General features: G+C 33.2%; 1 protein-coding gene across 1 annotated transcript in view; it reads right to left on the reverse strand.

The window, feature by feature from the left end:
* Positions 1-873: 873 nt before the first annotated feature.
* Positions 874-17245, reverse strand: part of PPP2CB (protein phosphatase 2 catalytic subunit beta) — a 30188-nt gene continuing 13816 nt past the window's right edge. Inside the window, exons 2-7 of the mRNA XM_011371957.1 lie at positions 14820-15029; positions 12975-13148; positions 8028-8117; positions 7756-7917; positions 5908-6026; positions 874-1542 (exon numbers count right to left, since the gene is read on the reverse strand). Of these exons, the coding sequence (XP_011370259.1) occupies positions 1470-1542; positions 5908-6026; positions 7756-7917; positions 8028-8117; positions 12975-13148; positions 14820-15029 (828 nt within the window). The 3' untranslated portion in view covers positions 874-1469. The remainder of the gene's footprint in view (positions 1543-5907; positions 6027-7755; positions 7918-8027; positions 8118-12974; positions 13149-14819; positions 15030-17245) is intronic.

Here is a 17245-nt window from a genome sequence, read left to right on the forward strand (position 1 = left end):
TAAAATTGTGAGTTAAGTCTAACTTTATTTGTATTGATCCTGTTTATAAATTTTGTCCCAAAGTCTATTTTAATAATAATAAAACTACTCCAGGTTTCCTTTGTTTAGTATCTTCTTGGCCTAGTCTTTTTATTTTCAACCTATCCAAATCACTTTATTTTTGGTGTGTCTTGTGTCTTTTTATTTTCAACCTATCCAAATCACTTTATTTTTGGTGTGTGTCTTGTAATCAGTGTATAGCTTGGCTTAAAAAATAAATAAAAAATAAATTAATTAAATCTGACCCTTTCTCTTTTAACTAGAGAATTCAGTCCATTTATATTTACTATAATTTTGAGATATTTATACTTATTTCTACCATCTCATTTTCTTACGTAAAGACAGACTTAAAAATTTTAGTTTTCTCTCATGTCTTCCACTCTACCTTTACTCCCCACACTGATACTGTATTTTCTTATCTACTATTTGGAATTTATATTATACATATATTTGAATAGTACTATTCCTATTAAACTGTCAGATATTAATTTATTCTCATTTCTAGATCAAAAGGTAAAGATAAAATAACATCTATTTGTGTTTTTAAAAGATTCTTCCCAGCTATATAATACTCTAGTTTTAGCATACAATTCTAGTTAACAACATGAATACATTAATACGAATTACCTAATGAAATGATGTTTAGAAATAAGAATGGCTTTTTTAATGGTCTAAAAGTTAACAGGTACTATTTGAATTATTTTCTTATGAAAATAAGCCCTATACAAAGGACATTAATTTAAATAACCTCAACACAATTGTTTATTACAAGTCAAGAGATTTTATATCGTTTTAAAACAGTAAAACTTTCAAGTGTACCACAGTAAATCAACATTTTTGTTTAAAATGAAAAGTTTATTTGCTCAGTACACCAAACAGAATGCAAGCATTGTCATGACAAATATACAGAAATATGCAGATCAACATAAAACAGTAATTTAGTTTAAATGTTATGACAACATACTCCCAAAAAGAATCTTTCCTTCAGTTATACATTTCAATAAAATAAAAGGTAATGGATTAAGTGAAAATGAGCTTGTGAATTTTTCTTAAAAATAAAACTCCAACTCTATTAATCCATGCCAGTTAAACACTATAACTAAAATTTCCAAATAAGTGCAAAAAAGAGATGAAGGAGTTAGTTACCTTTTTTGCTTGAATAGTCCAGAGGAAAATGGTTACTACAAACACAGCAGGCAAACTGTTAAGACTGACTGATCTAGAACATAGTGTTGTACAGTCTCAAATTGTGCTAAATGCTTGTCATTAGTATGGCACATTTTGGTCCATGATACAGTTTAATGCCAAGATAGATCTCATTTTGTTACAGAAACACACAGATTACTGTTGCTTTTTGTTTTGTTTCTAAATATATATTTAAAAAGCCAGGTATACTTCCACATACAAAGGCAGGTTTTCCTTGGAGGAATTTACAGGAAGTAGTCTGGGGTGCGCCGGGTAACATGAGGCTCTCCACGACGAGGTGCTGGGTCAAACTGAAGGCTATATATAGCAAAAACAAAACAAAAACAAAACCCAAATAGTTAAAGGATTTGAATTTGCAAGCAAGCAAATCAATGTTGATTGGAATGACTCTGGACAAGTCATTGTAGGTGTTCGCCATGAAATTACCTCGCAGAGCTATGGTGAAAATAAGCAGATAAAATGTCTGATTCAGTGCCTGGCATAAAAGGTTTACAATATTATCAGTTAAATGGAGATGATGAGAGTAGACATGCTTGTTTTAGTATAGATTTTAGAGGGAAAATGTTCAGTTTTTCATTACTAAGAATGATGTTAGCTATGAGTTTTTTTATAGATGCTCTTTATCAGGTTGGAAGACATTCCCCCTTCTTTGACTAGTTTGTTGAGTATTTTTATTATGAAAGGTTGTTGGATTTTGACAGCACTTTTTCTTGCTTTACTGAGATGATCATGTTGTTTGTGCCCTTTATTCTATTAATATGGTATTCTACACTGACTTTCATATTTTGAACCAACTTTGCATTCCTGGGATAAATCCCACTTGACCACGGTGTATCATCCTTTTTATACATTGCTGAATTTGGTTTGCTAATATGTTGTTGCAGCTGTTTGCAACTATATACATTAAGAGTATTGGTCTGTAGTATATAGGCCTCAAAGAATGAACTGGGAAGTAATCTCTCTTCTGTATTTTGCAGGTATTTGTGAAAGGACTGGTATCAATTCCTTTTTAAACATTTGGTCAATTCACCAGAGAAGCCAACTGGGCCTGGGCTTTTCTTTGTGGGTAAGTTTTAAAATTACGAATTCAATTTCTTCACTTGCTACAGGTCCTCAGATATTCTATTTCTAATTGAGTCAGTTGTGGTAATTTTTGTCTTTTTAGGAATTTTTCCATTTCATTCAAGTTACCTAATAACTATATGTTACCATATAGTTATTCACTATATCCCCTCACAATTCTTTTTATTTCAGTAAGGTCTGTAGTTATTTTGGTAACATGTCTTCACTCTTTTTTCTTAGCCAGTTTAGTTCAGGCTTTTCAACTTTTGGATGTTGATTTTCTTCATTGTTTTTCTACTATTTTATTTTCACACAAAACTTTCCTTCCAAGTGCTTGCACCAGGTTTAGTTTGCTTTTCTTTTTCTAGTAGGTATAAAGTTAGGTTACTGAGATTTTTCTTGATTTTTAATATAGAAATTTACAACTATAAATTTTCTTGAAAACACTGCTTTCGCTGTATCTCCTAAGTTTTGGTACACTGTGTTTTTACTTTCATTCATCTCTAAGTATTTTCTTACTTCCTTTGTGATTTCTTCTTTGACCCACAGGTTACTGAGGAATGTTAACTTCCAGATATTTATAAATTTTCCTTCTGTTGATTTCTAATTTTACTACATTGTGTCTGTAGAACATACTTTGCAAATCCAAGCTTCTTAAATGTATCGAGACTTGGTTTATTGCCCAGCATATAGTCAATCCTGGAGAATGTTCCATGTGTATTTGAGAAGACTCTATTCTGCTGTTGTTGGTTACAGTGTTCTGTAGACGTTAGGTACAGTTAACAGTGTTCCTCAAGTCTTCTATTGCTTTGCCAATCTTCTGCATAGTTCTATTATTGAAAGTGGCACAATAAAGTCTTCAACTATTATTGTTGAACTGTCTATGCCTCCCTTCAATTCTGTTCGTTTTACTTCATATATTTTAGGGATCTGTTGTTAAGTGCATATATTCGTAATTGATATATCGTCCTAACGGTGTGGCTCATTTATCATTATGAAATGTTCTTTATGCCTAGTAGCAGTTTTGAAATCTATTCTGTTATTAGTGCATCCAGTCCAGTCAGTACTCTTGTGGTTGCTGCTTGTATGGTATATCTTTTTTCACCATTTTACTTTTAACCTATTTGTATTTTTGAACCTAAATTATGTTTCCTGTAGATATTATAAAACTATACACTTAAAAAAATGCAATCTGATAATATCTGCCTTTTGACTTTGTTGCTTAAACCACTCACATTTAATATTATGGATATAAGTGAATTTAAACCTGCCATTTAAAAAAATATCTGTCCTGCTTTAACTGCTTTCTTTTGTTAAAGGGATATTGTCCATTGCACCATTTAAACTCTTTTAATAACTTTACAATTATTTTATTATTGGTTGCTCTAAAGCTTACGATACACAACATGAAATTCTATTTCTGATTTATACTAACTTAATTCTAGTGCATTACAGAAATTTACTCCAATATAAGTTTAACTCCTTTCCATTCTCCATCCTTCTTTTGCTACTGATATTATATACATATCTAAGTTAAAAACCTAAAATTATAATCATCATAATTACTTTACATAACCTCATGACCTTAAAAAAGCTGAGAAAGGAGACCAAATATATATTTATAGATTTTGCTATATTAACCTTTTTATTTTCTTCATATTCTTCCTTAGGATTCAAGTTACCATCTGGTGTCACTTCCTTACTTCATTTCCCACCCACCTCCTCTGTTCTGTTACTGTCAAATATACTACATCTCTATTTATTACATTTCCTTTAAGTTCAACTATACTACTAATATATACATACTGTGTTATGCAACTGGTTTTTAAATCAGTTAAGATGATGCAGTTGTACTCTTTTACAATTACCACTGTGTGCTCACATGTGCAAGCTCAGTTGATTTACTTTCTTATGTTATTTGCTTGCAGCCTAAAGTAGTCAGTCTCTATTATTTCTTCTATGGAAGGTCTGCTAGCATTCAATTTTCTCAATTTTTTAATGAGGACATCGTTCTTTCGCATTCATTTTCAAGTTTTGCTGGATGTAAGATTCTTGGTTGAGTTTTCTATTGTCAGCACTTTGAATGAATATTCTGTTCCAATGCCTTTCTGATGTCAGCTTATCTTATTCAAGATCCCTTTTGTAAGTCAGTTTTCTCTTACTGCTTTGAAGGTTTCTTCTTTTAGACTTTTAGCATCTTGACCATGATGTGTCTGGATATGGATATCTTTGAATTTATATAAGTTAAGAGTTTATGGAGCTTCTTGGGTGTGCAAATTAATGTTTACCATCAAATCTGAGACGTTTTCAGCCATGATTTCTTCAAATACTCTGTCTCCTTCTCTCTCTCCTTTCCTTCTGGAACTCCCATTACACTTACATCAGTATCCTTAAAGGTGTCCAATATTTCTTGAGGCTCTACTCATTTTTCTTCATTGTCTTTATCTGTTAAAATTCTCCTTGCTCTGATCTTTTGCTTGTTGCTACTATTATCATGGGAGCTATGAGAGCCCTCTTAACTGGTCTCTACCATGATACCCATTGTTTTCAACAAAATACTTAGGCTTGGAATTCTCCACCCTCTGTTCTAAGTAATATCAGTCCCCTCAGGCAGAGCTGAAAAACTTTTTGTTCTGCCTCTCACCATGAGTGAAACTTCTATGCCACAGCTCTGGAGCTGTGGTGGGTTGGTTTGGTGGACCAATTATTTTTCCCCATTATTTTAATTTATTTTTCTTTTTGCTGAGCTAGTGTGAGCTAGGTCCTGCAACTTGTTTTCTTTCTGAGATAAAATTGACATATATTATTTTCAGGTGTACAACATGATTTGATAAATGTATATACTGCAAAACAATCAGCACAGTATTTCTAATTAATATCCATCACCATACATAGTTATAAATTTTTCTCTTGTGATGAGAACTGTTAAGATCTATTCTCTCAGCAACTTTCAAATATACAATACAGTATTATTAACTATAATCGCCATGTTGAACATTACACATCCCCATGAGTTATTTTATAACTAGAAATTTGTAATTTTGACCACCTTTACTCACTTCTTAGTGACACCCCATTCTATGAGCAGACACTGGGGCAAGAACACTGTGAACCCAGCATTCTCTGCCTGACATGCACGCCAAGAGTAAAGCTTCCACCCTAGGAGCTAGTTAAGGGAAGATAATCTCAGCCTGCTTGAAATATGCTAGCACCTGAACCCCTGGGGGTGACACCATAGCCCTAGACTGGGAAGGAGACAGTACCTGGAGTAGTTTCCATACAAGGGATCTAGGACTAGAGGGAGGGAGTACATTGTGGATCAAATTCCACGGAGTCAGGCTGTTATTACTAAGATTTAATAGATTCTCTAAAATATATATATTTCTATTTGCTGTATATATACTTAGCACTATTTCAAAAAACTTGAAATACTTGTTTAAAATAATTTTCTCCAGTTATTTTTGTTGGGGAGAGGGTTTGCCACATTCCTCTTTCTATTATTCTAGAAGTAGAAATGCTCTACCTCTCATTTTAATAATCTACATTTTAAATTTTCCTTCTAAAAGTCATCGCATACAATTTAAGTTTAAAGTTACTTACAAGGAATATTTTAAAGTGTCATCTAATTCCATGATAGCAGCCTGGTTCCCACAACGATAACAGTAATTGGGTGCACTGAAAATGGTTACCACATTCCGATCATGACACCAATTGTATCCCTGCAACATTAAAAAAAATCAGTACTTCAGTATAAAATTGTAATCTTAACACAGAGAAGTTTAGAAAACTAAACTTAAAAATTATAAGTATATTTTGGGGAAATGCAGTCTTCTAAGTTACCTTACACAGTATCTATCTTTAATATCGTACACCTGCACTGAATACTTAACTGTAGGGCACAACATTTTATTACATTAATAAAACATTTTATTACATTAATCAGTAACTGCTTTGTTTCAGCTTAATCAATGCTTGAGATTGTGGGTAGGATGTGTACTCAAATTTCTCCCACCATGACAGTAGATTTCTCAGTTTTTTCCCTGTAAATTGTGTCATCAATTTTTACTTTATATATTTTAAATCTATTATTAGGTTAAGTACAAATTTAGAATTATTGCCTCCCAGAGAACTGGGCCAGTTTTCATCAGTAATGACCTTTTTATATTTCGAATTATACTTTTTGTCTTAGAGCCTATTCTAATTCATATTATTAGCTGTATTTGGGTTAATTATCTAATTGATCATCACTTTCCATCCCTCTACTTCTATTCTGTAATGTCATTATGTTTAAGATACATCTCCCCCAAAACAGCTGAATTTTGATTGTCTTAGAGTCTCTGTCTTTTAAGGAAGTAAACATTTTCATCCATTTAATGTTTCTTATGATTACCGATATAATTAGATTTATCTTTACTGTAAGAATTTATGATCTTTATTTATTATGTTCTCACCCCTCCTCTTGCCTCTACTAGGTTTGTGAAGTTTTCCCTAACATTTTGAAGCCACTCTAAACTAGTTTAGAAGGATTATATTCTACTTATATTTCCTTAGTATTTACAAAATAGTTGCATCACAGTGGAGAAATCTAACAGGCACTACCTTAACTAACTGATCCACGTTAAAGCCACCAGCAGTAGGATAAATAAATTTTATGATCTCTGATATGATGCACTGAAAAGGACACATCATCATTATGTGGTATGCCTGCCAAAAATGCATATCCTGAATCTATTATCATAAGGAAACAAAAAACCATTAAGGAAGGATGTTTCTACAAAATAAAATTGCTTACACACTTAAAAAATGTCAAGATTATGCAAAACAAAGAAAATCTGAGGAATTATTTCCATATCAAAGGAGAATGAATGCAGCATGATCCTGGATTAGATTATACACATTCAATTAAATTTTGCCATAAAGGGCATTAGTGAGATAATCGAAATCTGAATCTGAATAAAGTGTTTAGATAATAGTACTACATCAATGCAAATTTCCTGACTGTGATAACTACACTGTGGCTGCATAAAAGAAAAGTTCTTATATTTATAAAATTCACATGAAATTTGGGGGTAAAGGAACATATCTACAATGGACATTTAAACAGTTCAAAAGAAAGTAATGTGTGGGGGAAGGGGGACAGGAAGGGAGAGATAATGACAAAGCAAATATTGAAATACTTATACTTGAGGAATCTGACTGTAGGTTACAAGGGAGTTTTTTTGGTACTATTTTTGCAACTTTTCTCTAAGTCTAAATTAACTTCAAAAGTGAGTTATAATTTTGCTCTAGCCAACTAGTACTTTCCCTATTTGCTAAAACGAGCCGAGTTTTCCTTTCACTTAGGTAATGGTGAGGAATGATTCTGAAATTCTAAGTCATGAAGGCTTTATTATAGACATATGTATTTATTTGAAATAAAGATCATCATCTTGTAGGAAAAGGACCTACCTCCATTACAAGTTGGTGAGCACGAGAAACCAGTGTGAGACCATTGGCATGGTTAAATGTTTCAGAAATGTCTTGTCCAAATGTGTAGCCAGCACCGCGTGGTGAAATACCCCACCCACCACGATCATCTGGATCTGACCATAAAAGATCACACATTGGGCCCTGGCCAAGAAAATCAGGTACATGTTATATATTATTAGCAGTCATATTTAACTAATTTAGATTTACCACAAAGTTGTTATAATTTTTCTTTTAATTAAAACTACGTTTACCTCATGTGGAACTTCCTGCAAACGATCCAGGGCTCTTATATGATCCAGTGTATCTATGGATGGAGAGAGGCCACCATGGAGGCAAAATATCTGTTTACAAATGTAAAAAGAAAATGAATTATTAATAGAAGGTAAATAATAATTACAAATATCAATCCTAATAGCTTTTCAAAATAGTTTAAAAACTGACTGAGGAGAATTTATAGAATACAATGAAAACAAAAACCACATCAGAGAGCTTATATAATGTTTAGATGTATTTTTTTGTCTGTTTTCTTTATAATCTCATGTATTTTTTTATAGTGTTTACCTTTTCTCTGGTGAATGAGATCTCTATCCTTGTAACCTATCATTTTATTGGTTGCAGTTGATACATAAATTTTTTTTCTCCTACTGATTTCCTGTTATTGTTTCCAGTAGTTTTTGTTTGCTTGGATTTTTTTGAGTACATAATCCCGTTTGCAAAAATATTTGTTTTTTCTTCTCAATGCTCATATCTTTTAATTATTTTTATTGCTCAGTGCACTGGCTAGAACTTCCAAAACAAAACCGAAAAATACGTTAGTGGGGCTTTTTTGGTTGTTTTCATTTTTTGGTAAAACACCTATTTCCACACTCATCTTCTAGAGATTGTGAATAAGAAAGAATAATACAAGTTTTAGAGGGCACTTTTCTGATGTTGATGAGGTTTCTGATGTTTTGCTGATAAGTAGAGTCAGCATTTCTTTATCCAATTAACGTTATTTTAGTTCACTCCTTAAAAAAACGTAATTTTATATAATGAATGATAAAGGACTTTTTTCAAATGTTTTGGTCTGATTTCGTCTGTGCTGGCCACGTCTAGTTTGGTATCGGGGTTATTCTAGCTGTACAAAGTCTTAGCTCTGGAACACAGAAATGATGTATGTTCCTTAAAGGTTTGGTAGAATGTCTATAAAATTATCTAGACCTGGTTATTTTTCTTATTTCTACTAAGTCTAGTAGTCTACTTACGTTGATCCAGCTTCTTCAAAAACAATTTTTAATAATTAATATTTTACTATTTAAATATTTTACTATATAAATTTCATCCATCTTTTCAAGTTTATTAGAAACCTGCACCTGTTACTGTGGTATATAAGTGCCTCCATATTTATAACAATGTTATTTCACATTCCTAGTGTTTTATGTGACCTGATTTCCCTTTTTACCTAGATCAGTTTTGACTATTAGAAATTTTTTAGTAGACTTTTCAAAATTTACTTTTGGCCATATCAATCAAATCTGTATTTTCTTTATCCTTTTCTTGTTTTTATATTTAATGATTCCTTTATTTTACTGTTTCATTCTTTGGCTAAATGTTTATATAACATTATCTCCTTTCTATTTTTTTACAAAACAGAATTTAAGAATATGCACTTCCTTATATTTCACCCTTTGTTTACATCTAAATGTTTTGGTCTACACAATACTTCCACTGTCTTTAAGAAATGATGTGTATTCTCATCTTTTATTTTCTGAATGTTAGAAGTTGTAATGGTTGCCAAGCAATCAGATCTTTCTTTTACCCTTTTCTATTTAATTTCTAGTCTGAGTTTTCTCCTATTACTTAGAGACTGTCACTTAACACGATACAAAAATAGACGGATGGATAAATAAATAAATGGAAGGGAATAAAGTCGGGGAAAAAAGGAAGGAAAGAAAGGAAAGAGGGAGAGAATGGAAAGGAGAGGGGGAGGGTGGGAGGGGGAGGGTGGAGAGAGGGAGAGGAAAGAAGGGAAGGGAGGAAGGAAGGAATGAATAGGAAGGAATGGATATGTGGAAAGATGATCTGGTTTCTGTTTATTGGGTACCTAATATACCAAAGGCTATATACTCTCTGTATGTTAGGTAAGCTGTCCCACTGTTCTGATATAATAGTTATTTAATTTTTATCTACTTGACTTCTGAGGTATATAAAAGCTATCTATAACATTTTATAAATAATAACCTGTCACTAATGGTGTGTGGTACTGGCTATTTCGTTCCTTAATGGTACCATGACAGGAAATATCAATGGCCTGTTGAAGGTAAGAGGTTGAGGGCAAGTATATATAATTTAACTTGAACATATTCAATAAATAAAGACTCTACTAATGAATCCATTTAAAAAACAAGATTCACCATCAAGGTAGAGAGACTGTCCTTCTAAAATAATTTTGTCCATTAACTGTCATGTTGATAAATATTGATTTTTTTTTAAATTAAAAAACTCTAATTAAAAATTAACACCCTTTAATTCACATTGTTTTCTATTTTAGTATGCCTAGGAAAAATACTGTCCTTTTAAATTAATTACTGCAGTCCAAAATCATGGCTCATAAACGTGGACTATCAGGAACACACAGGAAAAGTCATAACAAAATTCCCACCAGGAATCCAAGAGAGGATCTTATTACATCCTTGACAAATCTGGACTTTTTTTTTTTTTATGGTGACACTGGTTAACGAAATCCAGTAAGTTACATGTGTACAATTGAGCAGTAAGTCATATATACTTTGCATTGTATGTTCATTGCCCATAGATTTCTGTCACCACATATTTGATCCCTTTTACCCTATCTAACCTCCCCCTTTCCCTTCCCCTCTGGTAACCACTAGTCTATTGTCCATGTCCATGAGTCTATTTGTTTCTCATGTTTGTTTATTGTTTTTAGGTTTATATCCCACATATAAGTGATAAACTATGTGGTTATCACCTTTTTCTTTCTGGCTTATTTCGCTTAGCATGATTATCTCAAGGTCCATCCATGTCACAAATGGCAGTATTTCATCCCTTCTACAGCTGAGTAACATTCTATTGTATATATGTATCACAGCTTCTTTATCCAATCACCTATTGTAGGACACTTCAGTTGCTTCCCATGTCCTGGCCACCGTGAATAATGCTGCTATGAACATCAATGTACAAATATCTTTTTGGATATGAGTTTTCAAGTCTTTGGGGTAAATACCCAGTAGAGGGATTGCTGGGTCATATAGTAGATCGATTCTTAGTTTTTTGAGGAATCTCAACACTGTACCAATTTGCAGTCCCACCAGCAGTGTATGAGGGGTCCTTTTTCTCCGCATCCTCTCCAACAATTGTTATTGTCCTGTTGATAGCAGATATTCTAACAGGTGTGAGAAAGTATCTCATTTTGGTTTGGATTTGCATTTCCCTAGTGATGCTGAGCATCCTTTCATATGTTTGTTGGCCATTTGTATGTCTTCTTGGGAGAAGTATCTGCTCAGGTCCTCTGCCCATTTTGGGATTGGATCGTTTCTTTGTTGTTATTGAGTCATGAGTTCTTTGTATATTTTGGCTATTAGGCCCTTAATAGAGGCATTGCTCGCAAACATATTTTCCCACGCGGATGGTTGTCTCTTTACCTTGTTGATGGCTTCTTTTGCTGTGCAGGAGCTTTTTAGTTTGATATAGTCTCATGCATTTATTTTTGCTTTTACTTCCCTTGCTTTTGAGGTCAAAGTTATAAAATCCTCTTTAAGTTCAAAGTCCATGAGTTTAGTTCCTATGTTTTCTCCTATGCAACTTATTGTTTCCAATCTTGTATTCAGGTCCTTAATCCATTTGAGTTAATTTTGGTATGTGGTGAAAGTTTCCAGTTTTATTTTTTTGCAGGTGGCTTTCCAGTTTTCCCAGCACCATTTACTAAACAGGCTTTCCTTTCTCCACTGTATGTTTTTGGCTCCTCTATCAAAAATTATTTGCCCATATAAACATAAGTTTACTTCTAAACTCTCAGTTCTGTTCCATTAGTCTGTGTGTCTGTTTTTCTGCCAATACTATGGTGTTTTGATTATTTGTAGTATAATCTGAAGTCCAGCCTTGCTCTTTTTTCTCAGGGTGGCTTTGGCGATTCGGGGTGATTTGTGCTTCCATACAAATCTGATGATTTTTGCTCTATCTTTAAAAAATCCAGTGGGATTCTGATGAGGATTGCATTAAATCTGTATAATGCTTTAGGTAATAAGGCCATTTTAACAATTGATTCTTCCAATCCAAGAACCGGAATATCTTTCCATTTCTTTGTATCTTCTTCAATTTCTTTTAATAGGGTCTTATAGTTTTCATTATATAGGTCCTTCACATGTTTCATTAGATTTATTCCTAGGTATTTTATTCTTTTTGTTGCAATTGTAAAAGGAATTATTTCTTCCACTTCTTTTTCTGACAATTCATTATTAGAGTAAAGGAATGCTCTGGATTTTTGAACACTGATTTTTACCTAGAAATTTTATTGTATTTTTAATGGGGTATTTAGCTACCCTACTACAATGTTTTGTTCAGATTACTGTTATTTCAAGGGGAGAGATCTGCGGACATCTCTCACTCCGCCATGATTCTGACTGACAACTCTGGACTTTTACAGTTTAAGAATTGTAGTTATATACTAAGTTTTATATTTAAATTAAAATCAGTTCTTGCTTACGGAGATTATGTCTGTAAACTGAGATAATAGGAAATCTGTAAATTTTTTTTACAGTTTTGAATTTTTTAATTTTTACATACTTTTTATAGTATATTTGTAATACTTGTTACAGGTGGAAACAAAACATTCACTTATTAGTAAAGATGGTGTAATACAAGATATTACCACTTGAAATTACCAGGAAAATGGGAATAAAAAATTATAATGGTAACCAGCAGATACTATGTATATAAATGAAGATAGCTGCATATTCTTTGGTCAAAAGATTTAATACATACCTGAGAACAACATGAACATTTGCTGGTCTCAATGTGCAAAAAACTGATTCAATCCCCTGTTTTGAAATCTTAAGTATAAGAAAAAGAGGCAGAAAAGGCCAAGGAAGTGAAGAAACACATGTCATAAATCTAGACCCTAAATTACTAGGAGAAAGTATTTTCCTACTTCCATCCCATCGCAAACCCATACCCCACCATGTAAGCACACACATACACACCTGTCCATCTACTAAAGCTGTAAGAGGAAGATAATCAAATAGATCTGTAAAATATTTCCAAACATTGGCATTTCCATACTTCCGTAGACATTCATCATAAAAGCCATATACTTGGGTAATTTGTCGGCTTTCATGGTTTCCTCTCAATATTGTAATGCGTTCCGGATAACGCACCTGGAGGATAAGCAGAAGAAATCCATGGTACAAACTATATTTTTACTAGTGACATGTTAAGCACGTTAACCTCTGACCCACTTTAAATGGCTCTTTTGTCTGCTAGTAAATGAAATGTTAAATCTTTTTCTGAGTAAAAATGTTCTCATTCATAACTAGGTCCTACTGGTTAAACTTTAAAATGTTTTTATAGTTATCCTACATTACTACTTATACAATCCTCATTGAAATACTTCTTAACTGATACCTATAATACTATAATAAACTTGTATCTGATTTTTAGTCTCAAATATCTTCATCTTCAAACTATCACCAGTCTTCTAAATATTCCCTGAACACGACAACTTCTCATTACTGAAGATCAGAAATTTGGACCTAAGACAAACTCCTCTACAGACTAACATCTCTGTCCCTTTTTGATTTTTACTTTCCAGGGGAAGATTGTGTTTACCAACAAAACCACAAAAAAAGGCCCTTGCCAAATCTAAGCAAGACTTCAAATGTATTAAACGTCCCTTTTCCATAACAAAATACAGAGACATACCTTATAGCACAGAATTTAGTTAGGAATATGTCAGATAAGAAGTTACAAAATGTACTGTTTTCTGTAAACCAAATTGATTAAAAGCTGCAAATACATACTTCAATTCATACATATTCACTAAGTATCCATTATTATGTTCAACAATGAACTCAGTGCTTAAAGCTAGGTGAGGTCTACACAAGATAATACATGAATTCTACTCTTTAGGGACTAATCTCACTAAAGAGGTATGTGAAATAATACAAGGCAATAAACTACTATGTAACATAAATAAGGGGTGCGATAATAAGTTTCATGGTAATTTAGAATAGAAGGAATAAGGCTTAAAATGGTTGAACTTCACTGAAGAACTCGAGCTGCATCTTGGCAGAAGGGGTAAGAAATCACAGAGCAATCCTGTTGAGAAATTAGATAAGAAAATATACGGAGAGAGACTGAGTACTGAAATTCTTTGATTTGAGGCAAAGTGTTTATGCTACCAACCACTGGCGGGCAAATTCAGGCTAGACTATAAGAGGGCCAGCCAAGGAGTTTGCGCTTGGCAACATGTTTATGGGCAACATGAAATCACTGAAGAATTTGAGAGCAGAGAAGTAACAAGATAAAAGTGTTAAAGAAATTTAATCTGGCAACATATGCAAGGTGTAAGCTGATCTGGAGGGGTCTGATCTTGGAGGCAGAAATATTAGTTACCATGCTATTGCAATAATCAAAGTGTGAAGTGATAATAATTCGGATTGGGTAGGGATAGTAAAAACAGACACAAGAATAACAGACTCTTCAAGGCAAGAATTTTAAAAGATCTTGTTTTTTAAAAGAGACTTGTTAATTGACTAAATATGAGGGATAAGTGACTAAATCAAAAATGATCCCAAGGCTTCAGCTATGTATTCTCTCTAGAGAATGATTTACCAGAAGTAGGCAGGAGAGTTTTAATGTAGTATTCTCAACTCTCTCTTTCCCCCACCCTCTCATCTGTCTCTAAAAAGATGCAAAATCAACTATTATTTTAAGGGGTTATAAACTGAATGGATCATTAAATAGAACAGATGATATATAATAATGCCATTTTGCCCTTTGTTGGTTTAAAACTTAAAAAAAAGGAAAGTGAATTTCACTAATCATACCTTTAATGCCACAAGAAGAGTCACAGTCTCCACTGAATAATAACCTCTGTCTACATAGTCACCCATGAATAGATAGTTTGTATCTGGTGATTTTCCTCCAATTCTAAAGAGTTCCATAAGATCATGGAATTGACCGTGCACATCTCCACAGACGGTAACAGGACAGCGAACCTCTTGCACATTTGATTCTTTTGTTAAAATTTCTTTAGCCTGTTAGAAAAATTAAATCAACAATTAAAAAAAGATTCTATCACAAAGTTTTTTTTCACTTGAGGTTCTCAATAATTTTTAATTTGTAAAGGGGTCCTGAGGCCCAATTCTATCACCAATTTAAAAAGTACCATTCCTTGTGTATTAAAAGAAAATCTAGAGAAACAAAACCTAAAATGTACCTTATAAAATCATAAAGCTAAAGCCACAATGAGATACCACTTTACACTTACTAGGATGGCTAAATTAAAAAGACAGGTAACAGCAAGTTTTCTAAGGACATGGAGAAATTGGAGCTCTCAACATTGTTGGTGCGAATGTAAAATGGTGCACCCACTGTAGAAAAGAGTCTGGCAGATCTTCCGTAAGTCAAAAATAGAATTACCATAGGGTACAGCAATTCCATTCTTAGATATTCACTTAAGAGAAACGAAAACTTATGTTTACACCTGACCTGTTCAAGGCAGCATTGTTTACAACAGCCAAAAAGTGGAAACCACCCAAATATCCATTAACTGATGGATGGATAAATAAAATGTAGCATATCTGTTCAATGGAATATTATTCAGCAATAAGAAATGAAGTATTGATACATGCTACAAACGTTAAAAACACTATGCAGCAGTCCCCCTTTACCCATGGGGTTTAAGTTCTAAGACTCTCAGTGGATGCCTGAAACCACCAGAGTACTGAACCCTATAATCATTGTTTTTTTCTATACATATAAAACTATGATAAAGTTTAATTTATAAATGAGGCTCAGTAATAGATTTAACAATACATAGAACAATGATAATGATATACTGTAAGAATAAAGTTAGTGGTTACTCATTTCAGGGGATTCCCTGCAGAAGTCTTTACGTAGGCTCAATGCTTTCTGGCACAACACTTTGCCATCGATCAGAACATTTTTTCTTTTATGTCCTCCTCCCACAAATTTAATATCTTTTCCATCTCAATTAAGCACTTGTCACTGGGACCATAAATTTTGCAGTTTGAGGTGCAACAACAAAACTAGCACAGCTTTCTCTTTCCTTCTTCATAATTTCACGGATGGAAGATTCATTCTTACCGTGGAACTTAAGAGACCTCAGCACACGATTTTCTTCCTTTCCTTACTTATTAAGTCAGGAACTTTTAGCTTTTCGCTTAACGGAAGCACTTTATTGCTTCTCTTTGGCATATCTGAAGGCCAGCATAACTACTCTGTGCTTTGAGGCCATTATGAAGTAAAATAAGGGTTACCTGAACACAAGCACTGCAATAGTGCACAGTCGATCTGTTAACTGAGATGGCTACTAAGTAACTAAGAGTGAGGATCATATACACCAGGGAGACTCTGGACAAATGGATGAGTCACATCTTGGGAGAGACAGAGCAGGACAGCAAGATTACATCTTATTACTCAGAATGGTGTACAATTTAAAACTTATGAATGGTTTATTTCTGGACTTTTCCATTTAATATTTTCAGACAGTGGCTAACCTCAGGTAATTGAAACTATAGGTAATGGGGGACTACTGTATTAAATGAAAGCAAGCAGTCACAAATTTTCATATATTGTATGATTCCATTTACATTAAATGTCCATAATAGGCAAATCTACAGAGAAAGTAGATTAGTGGCTGCCTAGGGCTGGGGGATCTGGGAGGTAATGGCAAAGGGGTGTAGAGTTTCTTCTGGGAGTAATAAAAATGTTCTAAAATTGTGGTGATGGATCCATACCTGTAAATGTAATAAAAGCCACTGAACTGTGCACTCTAAATAGGTTAATTGTATGGTATAGGAATTGTATCTCTATAAAGTTTTTTTTTAAAAAAAAATTTATTTACTGGCTAAAATAGGTCGTTACGAATTATTCAACTTCTCTAATAAAGAGACATTCTTACACCAATTCATAAGCCAACCTTCAACTTCTTTACTCCAACTATTTTATATTTAATGAGGCAAATTAGAATATACCAGAAGGCCCTGAAGTTAGTTTCTATACAAACAATGGCAGATTAAATGCACAGACTAAAATCAAGTTCATTATACCTCCTCTATTTTGCAACTCTGCCTAATAGGAAAAAGATCCCAGAATCAAAAAGAAAACAAAAATGCCTCTGAAGGCCTGTAATAAAATAGATATGATCAAAGTATATGTACCTTCCCACCAATACTCCAGAAGAGATTATTAGGGCTAATTTTAGACCTCTTTACTTGTTATGTACAAA

Source organism: Pteropus vampyrus, unplaced genomic scaffold (assembly GCF_000151845.1).
Source record: "Pteropus vampyrus isolate Shadow unplaced genomic scaffold, Pvam_2.0 Scaffold8, whole genome shotgun sequence".
Classification (NCBI taxonomy): domain Eukaryota; kingdom Metazoa; phylum Chordata; class Mammalia; order Chiroptera; family Pteropodidae; genus Pteropus; species Pteropus vampyrus.